The sequence below is a fragment of the Garra rufa genome, chromosome 1, assembly GCF_049309525.1.
Source record: "Garra rufa chromosome 1, GarRuf1.0, whole genome shotgun sequence".
Taxonomy (NCBI): Eukaryota; Metazoa; Chordata; class Actinopteri; order Cypriniformes; family Cyprinidae; genus Garra; species Garra rufa.
Window position 1 is genome coordinate 28,759,622 of NC_133361.1, and position 21,456 is coordinate 28,781,077.

Consider the following 21,456-nt stretch of genomic DNA (forward strand, 5'->3'; position numbering starts at 1 on the left):
GAGCTCGACAGAGCTACTCTTAGGTTACTCTGGAGCAGTATAGCAAGCCGACCCGAGGCCTCTCTGTGCCTACCCGTTTGAGGTAAGAACACAGGAGGAAACTGTGTCTACACGAAGGCTATAGAACCTTGTGAACGTGTTAGGGGTCGCCCAGCCCGCCGCTCTACAAATGTCATTTAGCGAGGCGCCACGAGCCAATGCCCAGGAGGATGCGACACTCCTAGTCGAGTGCGCTCTCAGCCTGAGGGGGCAGGGCACACCCTGAACCTGATAGGCCAGGGTAATGGCATCCACTATCCAGTGGGCCATCCTCTGCTTGGAGACGGCATTCCCCTTCTGCCTGCCTCCATGACACACAAAGAGCTGGTCTGAGGTCCTGAAGCTTTGTGTCCGGTCAACGTAGCATCTAAGTGCTCGGACGGGGCAAAGCAAAGCTAGGGCTGGGTCTGCCTCCTCCGAGGGCAGCGCTTGCAGGCTCACCACTTGGTCCCTGAAGGGAGTCGTGGGAACCTTGGGCACATAACCTGGCCGGGGCCTCAGTGTTACCTGGGAATCCGCCGGGCCAAACTCTAGGCACGAATCGTTGACCGAAAATGCATGCAGGTCTCCTACCCTCTTGATGGAAGCCAATGCAAGCAGGAGCAGAGTTTTCATTGAGAGAAACTTCAGCTCAACTGACTGCAAAGGCTCAAAGGGAGCCTGCTGCAGTGCTGTGAGCACTAGCGACAGGTCCCAAGAGGGCACGGAAGGGGGCCTAGTGGGATTCAACCTCCTGGCTCCCCTAAGAAACCTGGTGACCAGGTCGTGCTTCCCTACCGACCTTCCTTCTATGAGGTCGTGGTTGGCAGCTATAGCAGCCACATAGACTTTAAGGGTTGAGGGGGACAGCCTACGCTCCAACCCTTGCTGCAAAAAGGAGAGCACGGTTCTGATCGGGCATCTTCGGGGGTCCTCTCCCCGGGAGGAACACCAATCAACGAACAGGTTCCATTTAAGGGCGTAGGCATGTCTAGTAGACTGCGCTCGCGCCGAAGTAATAGTGTCAACTACCCCTTGGGGTAGGTCACTTAGAACCTCCGCGTCCCGTCCAGGGACCAGACATGTAATTTCCAGAGGTCTGGACGCAGGTGCCATAAGGTGCCCCGTCTCTGAGTCAGAAGATCCTTCCTCAGAGGAATTTGCCAGGGAGGGGCTGTCGCGAGGAGCATGAGTTCGGGGAACCAGGTCCGAGTGGGCCAATAAGGGGCTACCAGAAGGACCTGCTCCTCGTCCTCCCTGATCTTGCACAATGTCTGTGCGAGAAGGCTCACTGGGGGAAACGCATATTTGCGGGGGCCCCGCGGCCAGCTGCATGCCAGTGCATCCGTGCCGAGTGTGCCCTCGGTCAGGGAGAAAAAGAGCTGGCAGTGGGCTGTCTCCGGGGAGGCGAACAGATCTACTTGAGCCTCGCCGAAGCGTCTCCAAATCAGCTGAACCGGCTGGGGGTGGAGTCTCCACTCTCCGGGAAGCGCAGCTCGTGAGAGCTCGTCGGCCGCACGGTTGAGCAACCCGGGAATGTGAATGGCACGAAGCGACCTCAGATGCTTCTGACTCCACAAGAGGAGATGACGGGCGAGTTGCGACATGCGACGGGAGCGTGGACCGTCCTTGCCGGTTGATGTACGCAACGGTCGCAATATTGTCTGTACGGACCAGCACGTGTTTGCCACGTAGGTGCCCCTTGAGGCGGAGCAGGGCGAGACGTACTGCAAGCAACTCGAGGCAGTTGATGTGCCAAGTCAGCTGGGGGCCCGTCCAAACCCCTGAAACTGCCTGTCCGTCGTACGTGGCTCCCCACCCGGTGGCGGAGGCATCCGTGTGAACCACAGCATGCCTGGAGACCTGTTCCATGGGTACTCCAGCCCGTAGGAATGAGAGGTCTGACCACGGGGTGAAAGTCTGGCGGCAAGCCGGAGTTATCTGAACCGGGTGAGAGCCGCGAAGCCACGCTCTCCTCGGGACTCGGCCATGGAGCCAGTGTTGAAGCGGTCTCATATGGAGCAGCCCGAGCGGTGTCACCGCCGAAGCTGCTGCCATATGCCCCAGGAGCCTCTGAAATTGTTTCAGTGGGACCGCTGTCCTGCTCTTGAATGTGTCTAGGCAGTTCAACACCGACTGAGCACGTTCCTGCGTGAGGCGTGCTGTCTGGCTGACCGAGTCCAGTTCCATACCGAGAAAAGAGATTCTCTGTGTTGGAGAGAGTTTGCTCTTTTCCCAGTTGACCCGAAGACCCAACTGGCTGAGGTGTGCGAGCACCAGGTCCCTGTGTTCGCATAACTGAGCCCGAGACTGTGCTAGGGTGAGCCAGTCGTCGAGGTAGTTGAGAATGCGAATGCCCTGTTCTCTGAGGGGAACAAGGGCCGCCTCCGCGACCTTCGTGAAGACACGGGGGGAGAGGGACAGCCCGAAGGGCAGGACCCTGTACTGATATGCCCTGCCTTCGAACGCGAACCGCAGAAAGGGTCTGTGGCGCGGAAGGATTGAGACATGAAAGTACGCGTCCTTCAGGTCGATCGCTGCAAACCAATCTTGGGGACGGACACATCTGAAAATGTGTTTCTGAGTGAGCATTTTGAACGGTAGCCTGTGAAGGGCCCTGTTCAAGACGCGCAGATCCAAGATCGGTCGAAGCCCGCCGCTTTTCTTGGGTACTATGAAGTACGGGCTGTAAAAGCCTGTCCTCATATCGGCTGGAGGGACCGGCTGTATCGCTTCCTTCGCCAGCAAGGAAGCGATCTCTGCACGCAAGATGGGAGCATCTGCGGCCCTGACAGAGGTGAAGTGAATCCCTCTGAATTTGGGAGGGCGCCGGGCAAACTGAATTGCATAGCCGGAAGTGATGGTCCGAAGGAGCCAGCAAGATGGGCTGGGAAGCTCTTTCCAGGCTCCCAGAAAATGAACAAGCGGCACAAGGGGGACCATCGGCGTACCCGCGGGGGAGCAGCGATGAGGGGGGCAGGGCCCCTGCCACACAGTCTCGTTGCCGGACCGGGGCGGGGTCAGAGCGTCTGTATGTTGAGTGTGTGAGACGCTTACCTGCGTATGAGCCGATGGTGCGTGAGTAGTCCGTCTCGCCGTACTCTCGAACCGCCCATCGTCGCTCGCTGGCGAGGGGGGAGGACGGGTGAGGCGCAGGGATGACCTGCGCACTCCCCGTAGTCCCACATGGGGACCCAGAGATAGAGAAATTTGCTCTTTTGTCGAGTATTTGGGTACCACCGACCTGACGGTCGGTGGCGGGGAAAAAACAAACAAAAGATTCTCCGCCCGGCCCTCCTCCGGGGGAGGGAGTGGTGCGGTCACCATCTCCCGAAGAGCAGCATCCTCCATCTCTGGGTCGCCCGTCTCAGGGTCTCTTGCTCTTACGCTTCCCACTGGTCTTTGTGGGGGCCTGGACGGGCTGGGCGGCTGCCCGGCGACCGGCTCCACGGCGCCGTTGTGAAGGCTGCTGCGGTGGCTGCTGTGGAGCGGAGGCGGAAGCCGGGGGCCGCCCTCGGCGACGAGCAGACTGGGGTGCCGCCGGCGGACGGGTGGAGGCAGCAGCTGTACGCCGGGGCAGGATGTGACTGATGGCCTCAGTCTGCTGCTTGGCCGCGGAAAACTGCTGGGCGAAGTTCTCCACAGCGTCGCCGAAGAGGCCGGTCTGGGACACCGGAGCGTCGAGGAACCTGGTCTTATCACAGTCCCTCATATCAGCCAGACACAGCCAGAGATGGCGTTCCTGGACCACCATGGTGGACATGGCACGACCCAGAGACCGCGCGGTCACCTTCGTCGCACGTAGCGCGAGGTCCGTGGCGATACGAAGTTCACGGAGAACTTCTGGGTCGTGACCACCCTCGTACAGGTCTTTCAGTGCCTGGGCCTGATGCACCTGTAGCAACGCCATAGCGTGAAGGGCGGAACCAGCGGAGCCGCAGGCCGCATAGGCACTGCCGATCAGAGCCGACGAGTGCCTACAGGCCCGGGACGGGAGCGACGGATTGTTGCCCCGCCAGGTGGAAGCGGCGCCCGGACACAGTTGCATCGCAACCGCACGCTCCACCGGCGGGACGGCCGTGTATCCCCGCGCTGGTCCGCCATCAAGGGTGGTTAGGGAGGAAGTCCCACTCGAGCGGTTTCGGGCAGTGAAAGGTGCCGTCCACGTTCGGGTGAGTTCTTCATGCACCTCCGGGAAGAAAGGCACTGGGGTGGGGCGCTGAGAACCAGCGCGGGCCACCTCGAGATACCAGTCGTCCAGCCGGGAGGGGTCGGGACGTGATGGAGGATTCCATTCAAGCCCTACCCTCTCGGCGGCCCGGGCAAGCATAGCCATCATCTCCGGGTCAGTATCGGGCACCGCTGATCGCCCAGTGGACGACAGTGTGCCGTCCTCCTCCTCAGAGAGGTCTGGCTCTCCCCCCGATGCTGCGACCGACATCTGTTCGTCGGGGGGGGCCCCAAAAGTAACGGGTGGTACCCCTAAGGGAGGTCCAACCCGCTCTTCTGAGAGCCCCGGTGGCGACGGAGCGTCGGTGGAAGGAGGAGCCCCCGCCGATGGAATGGGCGGGGAATTCCTCACCATCACCGTCAGACCGGGCAGCCCTCTGCTTCCAGCGACAACGCCCCCCCGGCGTTTGCCTGGAGGAACGTTCGTTCTGGGCAGAGGGACTGGAACCCCGCCCCTTTGCAGGAAACGGAGTCTGGTCCGCAACTCCGCGACGGTCATATTCCCACAATGGGGACATGACTCATCCACGAACGCTGCCTCAGCGTGTTGTAAGCCCAGACACGTGAGGCAGTGTGCGTGGCCATCACCCGGCGCCAGGAAACGGCCGCACCCAGAAACGCACGGGGAGAAAGGCATGACGCCTCGTCTTTAAAAAGACGCTCAACCCGCGGAGCTCCTTTAGAAATTCACTCTTTTAAGAAAATTGCTCTTAGGAATTTGCTCTTTTAGTGCTGAGGCGCACAGGGGAAATGGCCGCAGCAACACAGAAGGTGGATGGTGAAAACCAGCTGTGTGCTTCCACTCGACACGGAAGACCACGCCGCTGAAGCGCCGTGCCGCCAACACAAAAGAGAAGAAAAGGAGGTAAGTGTTGTTTCTGACTCGTTCCACACAGAATGGTCCCGCTCCGAAGCGAAAGCTTGATGATGCATGCACCTGCTGCGCATTATATGCTCACGCTGTGATCAGCCGCAGCTGGCTGCAATCATGCATGCCAATATTCATTGGCTCGTTTGTATACACACGAAGTAGATTGGTCTATCCAGGCGATATCCCAATTCGTCGGTCTCGACGAGACGTCGAAGAGACCGACTGATAGGGAAATCATGCTATTGGGGTCACTGAAAAACATCCCTGTTAAACCCTCTGGGGTCGAAGACTGCACCGGTGCTGTCTCGTTTTTTTCTCAATGACCATGAAAAAAACTAAAAATACTCTTGTCATTTTTAGTCATACAGATAAGAATAAGGTATTGTTTGAAACTGCAAAGGGTCTACTTTTATTTGTGTATAGTCATAAAAACAACAAAACTATGTGCTTTTGTAAAATAAAGAAAATAAACAGGGTTTATTTCTGCCGTCTCGGTCTCCATCACTTCTCTTCACAGACACGTAAATAAAACAACCTGAGTCTCAACGAATACCTGCCTCACAGACATGCGAAATATATGTATAGGAAGCTTGAAATGTCTACTTTTACAAGTCACGTTGAAAACAAATATTCTCTGATAAAGTAATCCATATAATACCAACATGAGCTCTAGTTTTTCTCGTCTAAACTCATCTCTGAGCGTAAACAAATGCAAACATTCATCAAGTTCATCTCGGCTATTTTACACTTCTGGAAGAAGACGTGCTGAGAGGAATAAGCAAGACTTGGCAACACTAAAACACCTGCACTACTCGACTACAAACGATAGGTAGATGTGCACAACACAGCACATCTGGGTTCTACATCAAAGAGGACTAGAAGAAAGGAAATGTTTAAATAAAGTTGTTATTTGTATTCTCATAGATTCATAACATTACAGTTATGTAATGTATACTGATGTCACATGGACTATTTTAACAATGTCTTTACTAACTCTTTAGCCTTGAACATGTCAGTTGCGTTGCTGTCAATGAGGGTCAGAAAGCTCTCGGATTTCATCTAAAATATCTTAATTTGTGTTCTGAAGATGAACTAAAGTCTTACGGGTTTGGAACGACATAAGGGTGAGTAATTAATGACAGAGTTTTCATTTTTGGGTGAACAATCCTTTATAAATCTTTATTTTAGTACTCAGTAAGATTCTATTTTTTTCTGTGAAGCTAATATTTATCTTTCAATTATTTTGCTCCTCAGAGGGTCCGTTGGAGCTCCACACGCTGTCTCTGTTACCCTCACTGCGGCAGGTCGTGTTTAAGGGAGACAGGCTGCCTTTCCATTGCACTGCTTCACTGGTGGACAAAGTCACTGCTCTTCACTGGCGACACAACGGACAGCCTGTCACCACTAACCCTATCAATGGGATTCATCTGGAAGAGAGTGTACAACATGACTGCACCTTCATCACCAGGTAACACTTACAGAGACTAACCATAATTTAGCTATATATTTACATACTCCAGTCTTCAGTGTCACATGATCCTTCAGAAATCATTCTAATTCATGCAGATTTGCTGCTCAAGAAACATTTGTGACCCTGGACCACAAAACCAGTCATAAAAGTCATTTTTTGGAATCGAGATTTAAACATATTGCTGAATAATAGGCTTTCCATTGATATATGGTTTGTTAGGACAGGACAATATTTGGTCGAGATACAACTATTTGAAAATCTGGAATCTGAGGGTGCAACAAAATCAAAATATTGAGAAAATCAACTTCGAAGTTGTCCAAATGAAGTTCTTAGCAATGCATATTACTAATCAAAAATTTAATTTTGATATATTTACAGTAGCAAATTTACAAAATATCTCCATGGAACATGATCTTTACTTAAAGGTGCCATAGAATGCATTGAAACAATATTTTAAATTGTTCTCTGATATCTACATAGAAGGTATATGGCATAGGAAAGGGCAAAAAATCTGCAGAAACGGTTTTACAGGTCCATTTACAACCCTAGGATTTGTCCCTAGAATGAAATGCTCTGTTATTGCCTTATTTGGAAGGTTCCTGCATAATAATGAGGAGCTCTGCTCTGATTGGCTGCCTCACAGAGCGGCTCGCTCACACAGCTCTAAGGAAACACATGGAGGAAATATATATTTAATTACGGCCGCTTCATTTGTTTAAAGCAACACTAAGTAACTTTTTTTTACCTTAAAATAATGTTTCCGAACTCATGTCAGTGGTTCATCAACTCATAACAGGGTGAAACGGCACTTTCACATTCGCTTTGCGACCCTCTATCAGCCATAACAGCACTATGTAAGTTTGGGTCGTCGGGTCACGGTTTTGTAGTTCAAATGATACTACAAATGCGACTTGCTTCACGGCAGGCTTCACAAAAGGTTTTCACACTTTTATAAAGTCATACAACATACTCTACCTTGTCACTGGACATCGTTATTTCAAGCCGCTCCTGGATAGCCTTTCAAACAAATAACGTGCATGTGACACGACGGTAGGCTAAATTATTTACGACAGCGGTAATGGACAATTCCGCTTCTAACCTGTAGAGGGAGCATTGAGGGAAAAGTTACTTAGTGTTGCTTTAACTGTAGCCGCTTTTAATATGCGGTTTGTTGAATCTGCCGTTTTGAATCCGCGGGATTTTTTTATCTCTCTACTGTGATCGCATGTGCTCTGTATAACGTTATACTGCAGCGAATAGTATAACGTAAGAAGGACTTACCACACAAGTTTTGATGCTTTAGTTATGCTCAGGATCTGTAAATCATTGGCCATCGTCAGTGCACTCATCTCTCCGTTTATGTGGTAAGTAAAATCTTATGTACAGGCTACCACTAGCATTAAGCTAACCATGTCCCTTCAGTGGCTGGCCTTATTTTACTGATGTACTGGCGTTACTGATGATTGGGCGATGCAAATGTTGGGGGTGTAACTATTAACGATCGGGACTATTGCGTAATAGTCTGTGTTATGTTGGAATTGACCTATTTTTCGGTGGTCTTTTGCAAACACCAGATTTATATAAGAAGGAGGAAACGGTGGTGTTTGAGACTCATGGTATGTCATGTCCATGTACTGAACTGTTATTATTCAACTATGCCAAGCTAAACACAGTTTTCCATTCTATGGCACCTTTAATATCTGAATGATTTTTGGCATGAAAGAAAAATCGATAATTTTGATCCATACAATTATATTTGTTATTGCTACTTAAGACTGGTTTTGTGGTCCAGGGTCCCATTTATTATCATCAATGCTGAAAACAGTTGTGCTGCTTAATATGTTTGTCTGAAAGGGGGCAAATAGATGTTGAAATGTCAAAGGAATGAGTAAAAATATGAAGAGAGTGAATGAAATGAATATCATCTACAGTACACTTAATTACCAAAATATCATGTTCATTTTTCAGTGAGCTGATCCTGTCAAATGTCCACGTTGATGCGAGTGGTGAGTGGGAGTGTGTGGTGTCCACGGGCCGTGGGAACACCTCGCGTACTGTAGAGATAGTGGTACTGGAGAACAGTGCCTCCTTCTGTCCGGAGCAGAGAGTCACTAACAACCGAGGGGAGTTCAGGTAAGAGATTTGTCCTACAGCTTTATCTGTGGCTTAATAAAACCCATCTAGAAAAGTCTGGCAATATGTCATCTGTTCCCCTTCAGGTGGCCTAGAACTCTGGCTGGCATCACCTCCTACCAGTACTGTCTGCAGCTGCGCTACCCCTCCTTGTCTATAGGCGGCGGCGTGGAGCAGAAGAAGGCTTCACGTAACTGTGACCGCTCTGGACGCTGGGAGGAGGGAGACTACTCGCAGTGCCTCTATACTAATGACATCACACGCGTCCTGCATACCTTCATACTGGTTAGTGCCAGTCTTTTTGTTGAATTTTGTAAGGGTAGTAAGGCCTTTAAAGCTCCCCCTTGTGAAAAAGAAGTACACTTTAGCATTCTTTTCAAAAGAGTATTTATGAAAACAATATACTTACAAGAATATACTTTAGTGTGAACTAAGTGTAATGTTAATGCTGATTGAATTTAAATTGTTTATGGTTTAATTTTTACAAATTTTCTATTTGAATATATTTTAAAATGCAATTTATTCCTGTGATGCAAAGCTGAATATTCAGCATCATTACTCCAGTCTTCAGTGTCACATGATTTTTCAGAAACCATTCTAATATGTTTTTATTAATTACATATTCTTCGTTAATTCTGTTCTTCTCATTCAGATGCCCATCAACGCCTCCAACGCAGTGACCCTGGCACACCAGGTGCGATCATACACTCTGGAGGCCGCTGGTTTCACGGACACGGTGGATGTCCTTTATGTGGCTCAGATGATGCACAAATTCATGGACTATGTGACAGAACTCCGTGAGGTTAGTAGAACATTTAGATGTATTCAGCAGTGTATATATTGCATTGCACTGCACTTGTGTCCTTACATAAATGTGCTCTCCCTTTATTCCAGCTCTCTGAGGTTCTGGTGGAAATGGGCAGTAACCTGATGCAGGTAGATGATCAGATTCTGGCTCGAGCGCAGAGAGAGGAAAGAGCCTGCAGTTCAATCGTCCACACACTGGAGACTCTCACCTGGCCTCAGCTGCACTCTCAAGCACAGGACTTCTCTAAAGTACGCTTTTAATCATAGCAGCTTTACATTATTGAACATGTATATCATACTTTTATATACAGTTGAGGTCAAAAGTTTACATTCCCCTGTCAAAGATCTGCAAAATGTTAATTATTTTACCAAAATACAAAATGCATGTTTATTTAGTACTGACCTGAATAATATATTTTACATAAAAGATGTTTACATAAAGTCCACAAGAAAAAATAACAGTTGAATTGATCAAAATTACCCTGTTCAAAAGTTTACATACACTTGATTTTTCAAGTGGAAAAATCTTTCAGGTCCCACAAATTCTTTGGTTTTTCAGCATTTTTGTGTATTTGAACCCTTTCTAACAATGACTGGATTTTGAGATCCATCTTTTCAAACTGAGGACAACTGAGGGACTCATGTGCAACTATTACAGAAGGTTCAAACGCTTACTGATGCTTCAGAAGGAAAAACAATGCATTAAGAGCCAGGGTTGAAAACAGAAGATAGTTACATGTTTCTCGGAAGACAAAATAAGTTCAATTTACCCTGATATTCCAATATTTTTCAAAAAAGTTTTCACCTCCCGGATCTTAATGCATGGTTTTTCCTTCTGAAGCATCAGTGAGTGTTTGAACCTTCTGTAATAGTTGCATATGAGTCCCTCAGTTGTTCTCAGTGTGAAAAGATGAATCTTAAACTCATACAGTCATTATTGGAAAGGGTTTAGATACACAAAAATGCTGAAAAACCAAGGGATTTGTGGGACCAGGGTTTCTGAACAGGGGAATTTTTATAAATTCAACTATTATTTTCTCTTGTGGACTATATGTAAATGTCTATTTGAAAATATCTTATTCAGGTACTAAAATACTAAATAAACAACAACATGTATTTTGTATGATCCCTCTAATTTTGCTAAAATAATTCATATTTTGCAGATTCTGAAATGGGGATGTAAAATTTTGACCTCAACTGTAGCTAGGATGCATTAAATTGATCAAATTAAACAAGTATATGAAATGGCACAACTGTTTTCAACATTGATAGTAAGAAATTATATCTGAGCATAAAATCAGCATATTTTCTGTCTTTCTTAGAGTTCTCGTAACATTGTGATGGAGGCACACATGATTCGTCCTGCTCATTTTACTGGCATGAGCTGCACGGTCTATCAGAGAAGAGAGGGGGCAGGAGGGAGCCAGGGCCATGATGGGATTGAATCTTCTCTTGAGCAGCAACTGCGATTTCGCTGCACCACAGGAACACACAACACCTCGCTGAATGCTTTTCATCTCAAGGTATGTTTTGTGTGAAAGTATACACTTGGAGGAGACAAGAGAGGCAGTGCCTCCTCAAAAAAAGTGTATAAATCACTTGTTTTCCTAAAGAAACGTTGTCTAAAAGTAAAACCAGCAGGTAAAGTTACAGCTCCATGGTCCGTGTCTCTCTCGCCTCCCCTGAGCTGATTGAGTTTTAACAGACTGTCTAAAACGTGTGGTGAGTTTAGTGGGGGGTAAATGAGAATAAATGGGGGAACGTCACGTGATATGATTGGATATGACTGGTTATGTTCGGCTGTGATTGGTTAATGCGATAAATCCCACCTCTTCGTGCACATTTGCAAATCAGTCTGAATGAACAGTATAATGGCATTGTGACCAATATTTACCGAGCTTTGATGACTGATGATCTGAAAAAAAATCAAAAGTAGTTAAATGCTAACTATTAAGAAGAATAGCTGAACGCATGTTCACAAACAAAATATATTGTTTAAATTGTTGCTTGAGTTTTTATTTTTGGAATAAATGCTTAACACTATCTTGATAACATTCATACTTGGCTTTAATAAATAGAATATTGATTACACTGTTAATGTAAAAATTAGATTTTTTTTTCCTGATAATATAAGTAATGTTTATTTAACCAGGAAAATTTGACTGGGGCATGAATTTACTTTTTTATGTATTTTATATAATTATTGGTGTCTATCATATTGCTACTACTGCTATTTATACATGTAAAAAGCCATTTAGCCATAGTAAAATCAATGGAACGCACTTTTTAATTCTTTAATAAACACTTTTGCTTGGCCCTTATTTTGTCTTGCATTTTTCTCTTGCTCTAGAATGCAGTGGCTCTTGCTTCGGTGTCTCTCCCTGCATCTCTTTTTCCGCCCAGTGCTCCTCCTGACTGTAAGCTGCAGTTTGTGGCATTCCGCAATGGAAGATTCTTCCCATTTACCAGCAATTTTACCGGACATTCGGACCTTGCCCGCAGACGTGGCGTCAACACTCCAGTTATCTACGTTGGCCTTGGTGGGTTGCCTTCGACTCGAACATTCAAGGGATTGAAAACATTCATAAAATTTCAAGAATGCTCTAAGTAGCTGGTTGTATACCGATGTAGTACAGGCATTTTAGTGGAAGACTAACACGATTCATCCTTGGAAATATTCAATTCAGCATAGGAAATCATTTTCAGAAATAACTTTTACCAGAGCACATATGTAAACTTTCTCTGCTTTCTCTGTCATTCTTTTTCAGATGGGTGTAGCATGTGGAATCAGTCCGATCCCATTATTGTGTCACTACGCCACACGTCACCTGGAAATGACCCTGTTGCTGCACACTGGAGCTTAAAGGCGCTGGAGCATCATGGGAGTTGGAGTCTGGATGGCTGTCAGCTGGCACATAGTGATATGTCCACCTCTACACTGCGCTGCTCTGTTCTGAGCAATTACGCTGTACTTCAGGTAACATTGAAGCGGTGCTAAAAGAGTGTTCGTTTTTTTCCCCCGTTACAGATGAACGTACATATGGCACATTTTATGTGACGTTGGTTTTGAACATGTCCCCGAAGATCTGACTTGAATTTAGTTGCGTAATTGCTAACCAAGTGTGAAGTATCATCTTGATTACAGTTTTTCTCAATTGCTAAAACACTATAACCAGTCTTTTGAACTAAAATTTCAAAACTATAACGCCATTTTTGAAAAAGCACACCCATTTCCCTAAACTATAAACACTATTCCCTGCTTTGACACATGAGTTATATTTGGTGAACTGTTACTTCAAAACTCTACACACAAATCCCTACATTTCTCAGTGCTTACACCATGAGGTCATTTAGAAAGCACAAGCATTCAATATTGTTCACTCAAGTCTGCAAAGTTTGAGCTCAATTAGCACACAATTACCCAAGTGGAAACACTAGGAGTCAAAATTTAGCACACACCAATCAGAACCTTCGATGGAGATAAAAGGATAAAAGTTTTTCTCAGTCACTTTGGTGCATTTCTCAGATCAGAAATGAAATATACATTTGTCTGCAGTTTCCTACATTATCAGTTGCTATTGTCATGTTGCTCAAAATGTATTATATACTGTAGTTCTGTGCAATAGTCTTACCCCTCAAAACATCAAGTCATTAGCTCATCGTATAAATCATTACCTAAATGCAAAATTTTTGATCTAGTTGTCCTAAACTGTCAATCATATATTCTACACATTTCTATTAGACTTTTTGTAAATTTGCCATGAATTATTCAAGTGAATCTTGACTTTCACTAATGAAGATAATATAGATCAACCAATGATAAAGCAGTTCTCTGAAATAGATCAAAGGTACATCTCATGAACCTTCCATTGGAAAGCATATATAGACAGAGGACAACACAGGAGTTACAAATTCTGACAGTGGACTTTCTTATTTTTATTTTCACCTTTGTGCCCATATTTCTTTTTTTTTTTTCTGTTTCACAATGACGTTGTGTGCTTTTATTTATTTTTTTTATTTTTTTGTCAGACCACTAGTACAAGTGTAACTGTGAATCCTATCCAGTCTTTTTCAATCAATATCCCACATACAGTAATGTGTAATTTTGAAGAGGAAGAGTAGGAGGTGAAAGAGGAAGAGGAGGAGGAGAAGGAGGACGATGACAACAACAACATGGAAGAGACAGAGGAAGAGCAAGGGCGAGAAGACAAGCAGTCTCATATATTTTAGTTGATGAGTGCCAGGGTTGGATCGGGCATGCAAGAGGATTTGACCCCTGCTGCCTGGCCAGGGCTAATTTAGCCTGTGATGCTGAAGAGGTTCTTTGGCCTGTCCCAGACCAAAGACAGGATGCTGGGCAGAATAATTATTTTGTTGTTTTTTGCTGTTTTGTACTGTACTCTACAGTACAATAAATTAAGGAATAAAACACTTGCAAAGGAATAGATTTGTTGTGTTCATCATGTTAAAAGTTTTTTATTTGTATTTTTTTGTAGTATTGTTTTGAATTTATCTCATCAGTGTGTAAAACTGTGTTGTAGTGTGTTTGTTTTTGAGGATTTGTGTGTCATGTCTGAAAGCAAAGTTTGGTTTTTCAGCAAGATTGAATTGTTTTGAGTGGAGAGCTTCATTTTGACCTCAATATAGGAAGTTTGGGGAAATGAGTTAGGAGTTGTGGATTTGTGTTTAGAGTTTCGCAAATAAGAGGCATAATTTCAAGAAATGTGTTTAAGCAATTAAGAAAAACTGTAATAGCCCAGTTGGGAATGGGAGACAGATCTCCCATTACAAACTGACATTTTATGTAACATTTCTTCATCATGACATGCGTCAAAGGATTTTAATGTTCAGCTATGTCCTACTCTGTGTTTGTTATTGAGGTAATTTGGTAATAGATGGGCTATTTTGGCCACTGGTTAAAACTTCTTGGCATTGCAGAACCCATAATTCAAAGTACTGACATCAGAGCAATTTCTCTGAACATTTTGGCTGTATTTAAATAGCTATATTTATCCATTTTTCCTCACAAAAATATTCCATTTAGTTAAATGTTTCATTCTATTTATTACTATCTGTTACATAACACCAAAAACAAAAAGTGGCACTCACACCTATTCATTTTTTAGGTGTCCTAAAATGTGCTTGATTATGAAATCATATGTATGAATGTTTTAAAGATATAGTTCACCAAAAAATTCAAATTCAGTCATTAGTTACTCACCCTCATGTTGTTCCAAATCTTTAAATCATTTATCTTCAGAACACAAATTAACATACTTTTGATGAAATCCAAGAGCTCTCTGACCCTCCATAGACAGCCAGGGTAATTCTGTCAACTGTGACTGTTTTGTCAATGTTCTTGGTGCCTTTCTGGACTTTGAACGTGGAAGGACCCTTGCTGACTATACAGGTTCAGGGAGCTCTCGGAGTTCATAAAAAGTATCTTATTTTGTGTTCTGAAGATGAATGAATAGAAGGTCTTATGGGTTTTGAACGACATGAGGGTGAGTAATTAATGACAGAATTTAGATTTTTGGGTGAACTATCCCTTTAAAAGATTCTCTCCAATTTCCCTGTCAATGTTTCAGGAGATGACAGGTTTTCCGGGTTCACCTTCAATTCCAGTGGAAGTGCTTCATCCAGTGATTTACACCTGTACTGCAGTGCTGCTCCTCTGTCTCTTCACCATCATCATCACCTATATACTGCATCACAGGTATACATACAGTACAGTTGAAGTCAAAAGTTTACATACACCTTGTGTGTTATTAATGTTAATTATTTTACCAAAATAAGTGGGATCATACAAAATGCATGTTATTTTTCATTTAGTACTGACCTGAATAAAATATTTCACATAAAGATGTTTACATATAGTCCACAAGAAAAAATAATAGTTGCGTTTATAAAAATGTCCCGGTTTACATACACTTATTCTTAATAGTGTGTTGTTACCTGAATGATCTACAGCTGTTTTCCTTGTTTTGTTTAGTGATAGTTGTTCATGAGTCCCTTGTTTGTCCTGAACAGTTAAACTACCCACTGTTCTTCAAAAAAAAATCCTTCAGATCCCACAAATTCTTTGGTTTTTCAGCATTTTTGTATATTTAAACCCTTTCCGACAAAGACTATGTGATTTTGAGATCCATCTTTTCAAACTGAGGACAACTGGGGGAGTAATATGCAAATATTACAGAAGGTTCAAACACTCACTGATGCTCCAGAAGGAAACGCCATGCAAGAGCCAGGGTGTGAAAACTTTTAAATGGAATGAGGATGTGTACATTTAACTTATTTTGCCTAAATATCTTTTTTTTTGTTTAATTTACTACTGCCCTTTAGAAGCTATATTCACAAGAAGACAAAATAAGTTAAATTGACCCTGATATTCAAATTAAAAAAGTTTACACCCCTGGCTCTGGAGCATCAGTGAACGTTGGAGTCCCTCAGTTGTCCTCAGTGTGAAAAGATGTATCTCAAAACCATACAGACATTGTTGGAAAGGGTTCAAATACACAAAAATGCTGAAAAATCAAAGAATTTGTGGGACCTGAAGGACTTTTTTTTTTAAAGATCAGTGGGCAGTTTAACTGTTCAGGACAAACAAGGGACTGATGAACAACTATCACTAAACAAAAAATCATTCAGGTAACAACACAGTATTAAGAATCAAGTGTATGTAAACTTTTGAGTCATTTTTTTATAAATTCAACTATTATTTTCTCTTGTGGACTATGTAAATGTATTTTATGTGAAATATCGTATTCAGGTCAGTACTAATAAAAAAAAATATGAATTTTGCATGATCCCTCTTAATTTGGTAAAATAATTAACATTTAGTGTTTGTACTTTTGACTTGAAGTGTATATGTGACAATTCTAAGACTGAAAACATACTACATGGCCAAAAGTATGTGAATACACCCTAAAACTTAAAATGTTTCTACAAACTGTTGCTACAAGGTAACATAATTCTATAATGTCATTGCATGATTTGTTATTACTGGAATAGCCAAACCTGTCAAAATAGAATTAGGATGTCAACATCTTTTTAACCAAACAGTGAAATTTCTCACCAGTTTCATTTTCTGCCATCAGCTCTATCAGAATCACAAGGAAGAGTTGGCACACCCTTCTGAACACTAGTTTTCACATCGCAATGACGTCTGCAGTATTTGCTGGAGGCATCACTCTGAAAGGCTACCCAGTTGTATGCCAGGCAGTAAGTCCCCATTTCTCTTACACACAATAATAATGTTTTGTTTTGTTAAGTGTCGTTCTTACAGCTTTTTAAGGCTGCTTTAAAAGAGTTTTAAAACTTTTAAAAGAGTTTATATCTTTTCTGTGCGCTAATGCATTGTTACTCTACCTGTGTTACTCATGTATGTGTATGTTTGTGTCAGGTGGGGATTGTTCTTCACTACTCTTCTCTGTCCACTTTGTTATGGATCGGTGTTAGCGCCAGAGTCATCTTTAAAGAAGCCTTATTAAGAACTCCACAGCAAATAGAAGGAGAGTCTGCTGTACAGCCAACCCAGCGGCCCATGCTCAGGTCAGTCCAGTCAAGTTGTCATGGAGGGCTGAAAGCGTTAGATGGTTAATAACAGGTTGTTTTTGGAAATGTATGTTTCCCAAGCACACTCAAACTCTCAGATACCTGTTTTTCCTCTATGATTTGGACCTAGTGCCCATAAAACCCTCATAGAACAAGAACTCTTTGTAATCCAATCAACAGACCTATTTGGACTAATATTCACATAGGGACATTAGGTAATTTTATCATTTAAAGAAATAAGTTTGCCTTTCTAATGCCGTCCAAATGAGAAATGTCAGTGTTTTTGTAAATGAGGTAATTCTAGGCTGGATTAGCAACTTTTAACAAACACCTTCGATTAGCAAGGTAATAGTTTAGGTAACTAGCTTCCCTTACCAAAAATAAGTATACTTCAAGTTTATTTTAAGTATATTTAAGTAAAGTTTAAGTATAGTTTTGAGTATACTTTATGTAGTAAGTATACAAATGCCAGTGTACCAGTAGTATACTTTTAAGCGTACTATTTCAGTACTTCTTGGGACTAAATTGGCCCACTTTCTAGTATATAAAAGTATACTTTTGAGTACACAACTAGTTTACATCTCTGTTTTTAGTTTGGACTGCAAGTATACCAAAGACTATAGAATACCCAAGACATGTCACTCGTGTAGTTTTGAATGGGGAAAAATGCAACGCTCATTATGGCCACGAAGCCCCGCCTTCTTAGTGAAAGAGCCAATTGTTGATTAGAAAAGTCAGCGCATCACTGCAGCTGCCGTTAGAAGTCCCGGTTGCTATAGAAACGATCGGCGCTCTAAGACGTGCGCTCAGTACTGCGCATGCGCACTGGCTCATCCAGCCGGAAAAATAAGCGTTTTGTCACGCTATTGGAGCACAAGGAACCATATTTATGAGGCAGTTCTTGTTGGATTTCTTTGGAGATTTAAAATATGAAATTTAATCGTAAGCTTGGTGAACAGTTTTGGAGAATTTGATGTTTCCCCATTCAAACAGATAGGAGCTGCACTTGTATGCCCGAGAGGCGTTTCAAAGATGGCCGCCGAGTGACATGACTTGCCTTAAAGGGACTTTGAGTATACTAAAAGTAAACTTATAGGTATACTGATAGTTTTCTAATTAAATATTTTTTTATTCATTTAGTACACTTTGACGTATAGTCTTAGTAAACTACTAGTTAAGTAGTTTTATACTGCATGTATACTTGTTACGTTTTTTTTAAGTGAACTTTACATCATACTTTAAGTATACTACTATGTCCTACTATGTAGGTATTAATTTGTACATATTTTGTTATATGAATATCTGAACATACAAAACATCAAAAGAAAGAACAGAGTATTTTGTAAACAAAAACATCTTATTCTAGTTTCATGCATTCTTTTTTATAAACACTTGAATGTGGGTAAGTTTCATGAATAAAAAATAAATAAACAACATTTTGAACAAAAAGCGGAAAAAAAAACATAATTCGTGATAATCAAAATGTAAATGGAGTCGATCAACACCTCAAAGCTTGACAGTGATTATTACCTCTTTATGGGTCAACAATTTATTCCATAACATTACAAAGTTTTACAAATCTATGGTTTTGATGCTGTTTTATGTCTGACGATTGTGTTAGATTACATGTGGAAGCATCCGCTGTTTCGGTTTCTTCTTCACTTGTGTTTTGGAAATTATGTACAGAAAATGTGTAATAGTGCTCCTAACATATAACAATGAAAACACGGATCCTCAGAGCGCAAGTATAGCTCAAATATAAGTCAAGTATACTTAAATCTCATTTGAAGTATATTTCTTAGAATTATATAAAGCATATTTCTGAGAAGTAGAAGACTGAAAGTATTCTATCCTATTTTTAGTTTGAAAGAAGTATACTAATAGCACACTTGAATAAACTTCTTTTTTGTAAGTTTTAGCATAGCTATAACACATTTTGATCAGACAGTTGAGGAAGGTGGATATGATTCAGTGGGGGTGAGATTTTGAAACTGGTTTCGTCACACAACAGAATCCATTGTCCCTGCATCTGAATAAGCACATTTTATAACAGACAGGTCATGCAAATTCCTAAGAAACAATACTGTCTGAAAGTCTATAAGTTGTAATAGTGTGAACATTACATTTGATGAAAACATTAAACGTTTCAGAGGAAGTGGATGGGTATTCAGAATGGTTATCATATCTCAAAACAGTCCTGAAACATTGACAGTTTTATGGGCAGATGTCATATTGAATTAGCACTTCCTGAGTAGAAACTATTGATAGGCGTGCACAGGAGCAAAATAGGCTTTTCAGTGCGACTGAATGGACCACCATGATGTAAAAATGAATCAAAGACTACCATTGTCCAGATAAAAGCTGATTCCCATCTGCTGCTATGGAGAGTCAGACAGAGGCAAAAAGAGAGAAATGTGGGGAATGGAAAAAGATGAAAGTGGACAGAGAAGTTGTAAATCAAATGAGGGATAGGACTAGTTACGGCTAACTTTCACATGTCCTCGGAGACATGCATGCAAATATATTCATTCCCTTTAGTCTGTGGTCTCTGTTTTTACCCTAGACCTCCGTGCTCTCCGCATTCCCTGGGGAGGTCTGGCCAGATCCCACGCCTGCCTTCTGGGATAAATCCTGTTATGCTTCCCCTCTCTCCTACACTGTCGGAGCCCAGACTCGGCTCTTCATTGACAGACAGTGACAGAACTGCCTAATGTATAGACCACAAAAAAAAAAAAAAATTATGCTAGGCGAAGGTCAAAGGCCAAAGGGAACATCTGTAGGAAATACAACAGACAGTAGCATTACATTCATTTAAATTTAGTTTTTACCTCTCTCTTTTTTTAATGAATAATCATGTTAACATGGTTAGCATTTGCAAAATGCCCACTAATGATTTTCTTATCTTTATTTCTCTTGACAGGTTTTATTTGATAGCCGGCGGTGTCCCACTCATCATTTGTGGTATCACTGCAGCTGTGAACATCAATAACTATGGAGATGGCATTCCTTAGTGAGTATTGTTTTTAAACATTAGGAAAACTAGTTTGCTTTAAAGTCTCTTCTAGTCTGGCTTTAAATGTTTCTATAATCAACAACCTACATAATGTTAAGATTAAAATTCTGGTTCTTGATATATATATATATGTGACCCTGGACCACAAAACCAGTCTTAAGTCGCTGGGGTATATTTGTAGCAATAATCAAAAATACATTGAATGGGTCAAAATTATAGACTTTTCTTTTATGCCAAAAATCATTAGGAAATTAAGTAAAGATCATGTTCCATGAAGATTTTTTGTAAAATTCCTACTGTAAATATATCAAAATGTAATTTTTGATTAGTAATATGCATTGTTAAGAACCTAATTTGGACAACTTTAAAGGTGATTTTCTTAGTATTTTGATTTTTTTGCACCCTCAAATTAGATGTGGCAAAATAGATGTATCTCGGCCAAATATTGCCCTATCCTAACAAACCATACATCAATAGAAAGCTTATTTTTTGAGCTTTCATATGATGTATACATCTCAGTTTTGTAAAATTTAACCTTATGACTGGTTTTGTGGTCCAGGGTCACACACACACACACACACAAATATATATATATATATATATATATATATATATATATATGTAGGTCAATGGCAACATTTCCAGCTATTGATATTTATATATCCTACAGTTTTATTTCTATCAAGGGCATTTACACTGAAGAGGCCTCAAAATATTGGATGAAAAAAATATTGTAATAAAAAAATAATAAAACAACATCAATATTACAAAATATAAATTTAAAAAGTATATAAATCACTCTTTTTTTTTCTAAAGAAACATTGTCCAACAGCAACACCAGCAGGAAAAATTACAGCAGGAGTCCGTGTCTCTCTTCCCTTTTTTGGGCTTTACCCATTGAGTTTTAACAGACTTAATGGAGATTCAATGGGGCAAAGTCACGTGAGAGTCATCGCGATGGGATTGGATATGACTGGTTATGATCTGCTGTGTGTGCATTCTGAGTGATAAGCAAAACACATATTTTATGAGAAACAAATTGAACCCAAATCCCCCAAAATTATTTTATCATAGTGTGTGTCATTTGTGACGCACAGCTGAAAATCACAATTAGGCCTTTCACAATGTGACATTTTTGTTAGAAATTTTATGGTGTTTTTGTCACATTAAAGTCTTACAGATAGACTGGCGACACTTAATATAAAATAAAACTGTCTGAGGTCATACTCAGAGGTTTTTATTAGCTTCTGTTCTTTCTTTAACTGTCTGATACTTGTTGCAGATTTATTGGACATGCTGGGCCGCTCCCTTACAGGCTCTGTAAAAAGTGTCAGTTTTGTACAGAGCTTGCTTTGTGTT

The 21,456-nt window shown here is 42.3% G+C and overlaps 1 protein-coding gene across 1 annotated transcript in view; it reads left to right on the forward strand.

The window, feature by feature from the left end:
• The window catches only part of adgra2 (adhesion G protein-coupled receptor A2), a 36,538-nt gene that overhangs the window by 9,472 nt on the left and 5,610 nt on the right, over positions 1-21,456 (forward strand). Inside the window, exons 3-14 of the mRNA XM_073830582.1 lie at positions 6,376-6,587; positions 8,559-8,723; positions 8,810-9,008; positions 9,376-9,525; positions 9,618-9,779; positions 10,853-11,053; positions 11,881-12,070; positions 12,299-12,507; positions 15,119-15,246; positions 16,628-16,751; positions 16,933-17,081; positions 20,005-20,094. Coding sequence (XP_073686683.1) covers positions 6,376-6,587; positions 8,559-8,723; positions 8,810-9,008; positions 9,376-9,525; positions 9,618-9,779; positions 10,853-11,053; positions 11,881-12,070; positions 12,299-12,507; positions 15,119-15,246; positions 16,628-16,751; positions 16,933-17,081; positions 20,005-20,094 — 1,979 coding nt within the window. The remainder of the gene's footprint in view (positions 1-6,375; positions 6,588-8,558; positions 8,724-8,809; positions 9,009-9,375; positions 9,526-9,617; positions 9,780-10,852; positions 11,054-11,880; positions 12,071-12,298; positions 12,508-15,118; positions 15,247-16,627; positions 16,752-16,932; positions 17,082-20,004; positions 20,095-21,456) is intronic.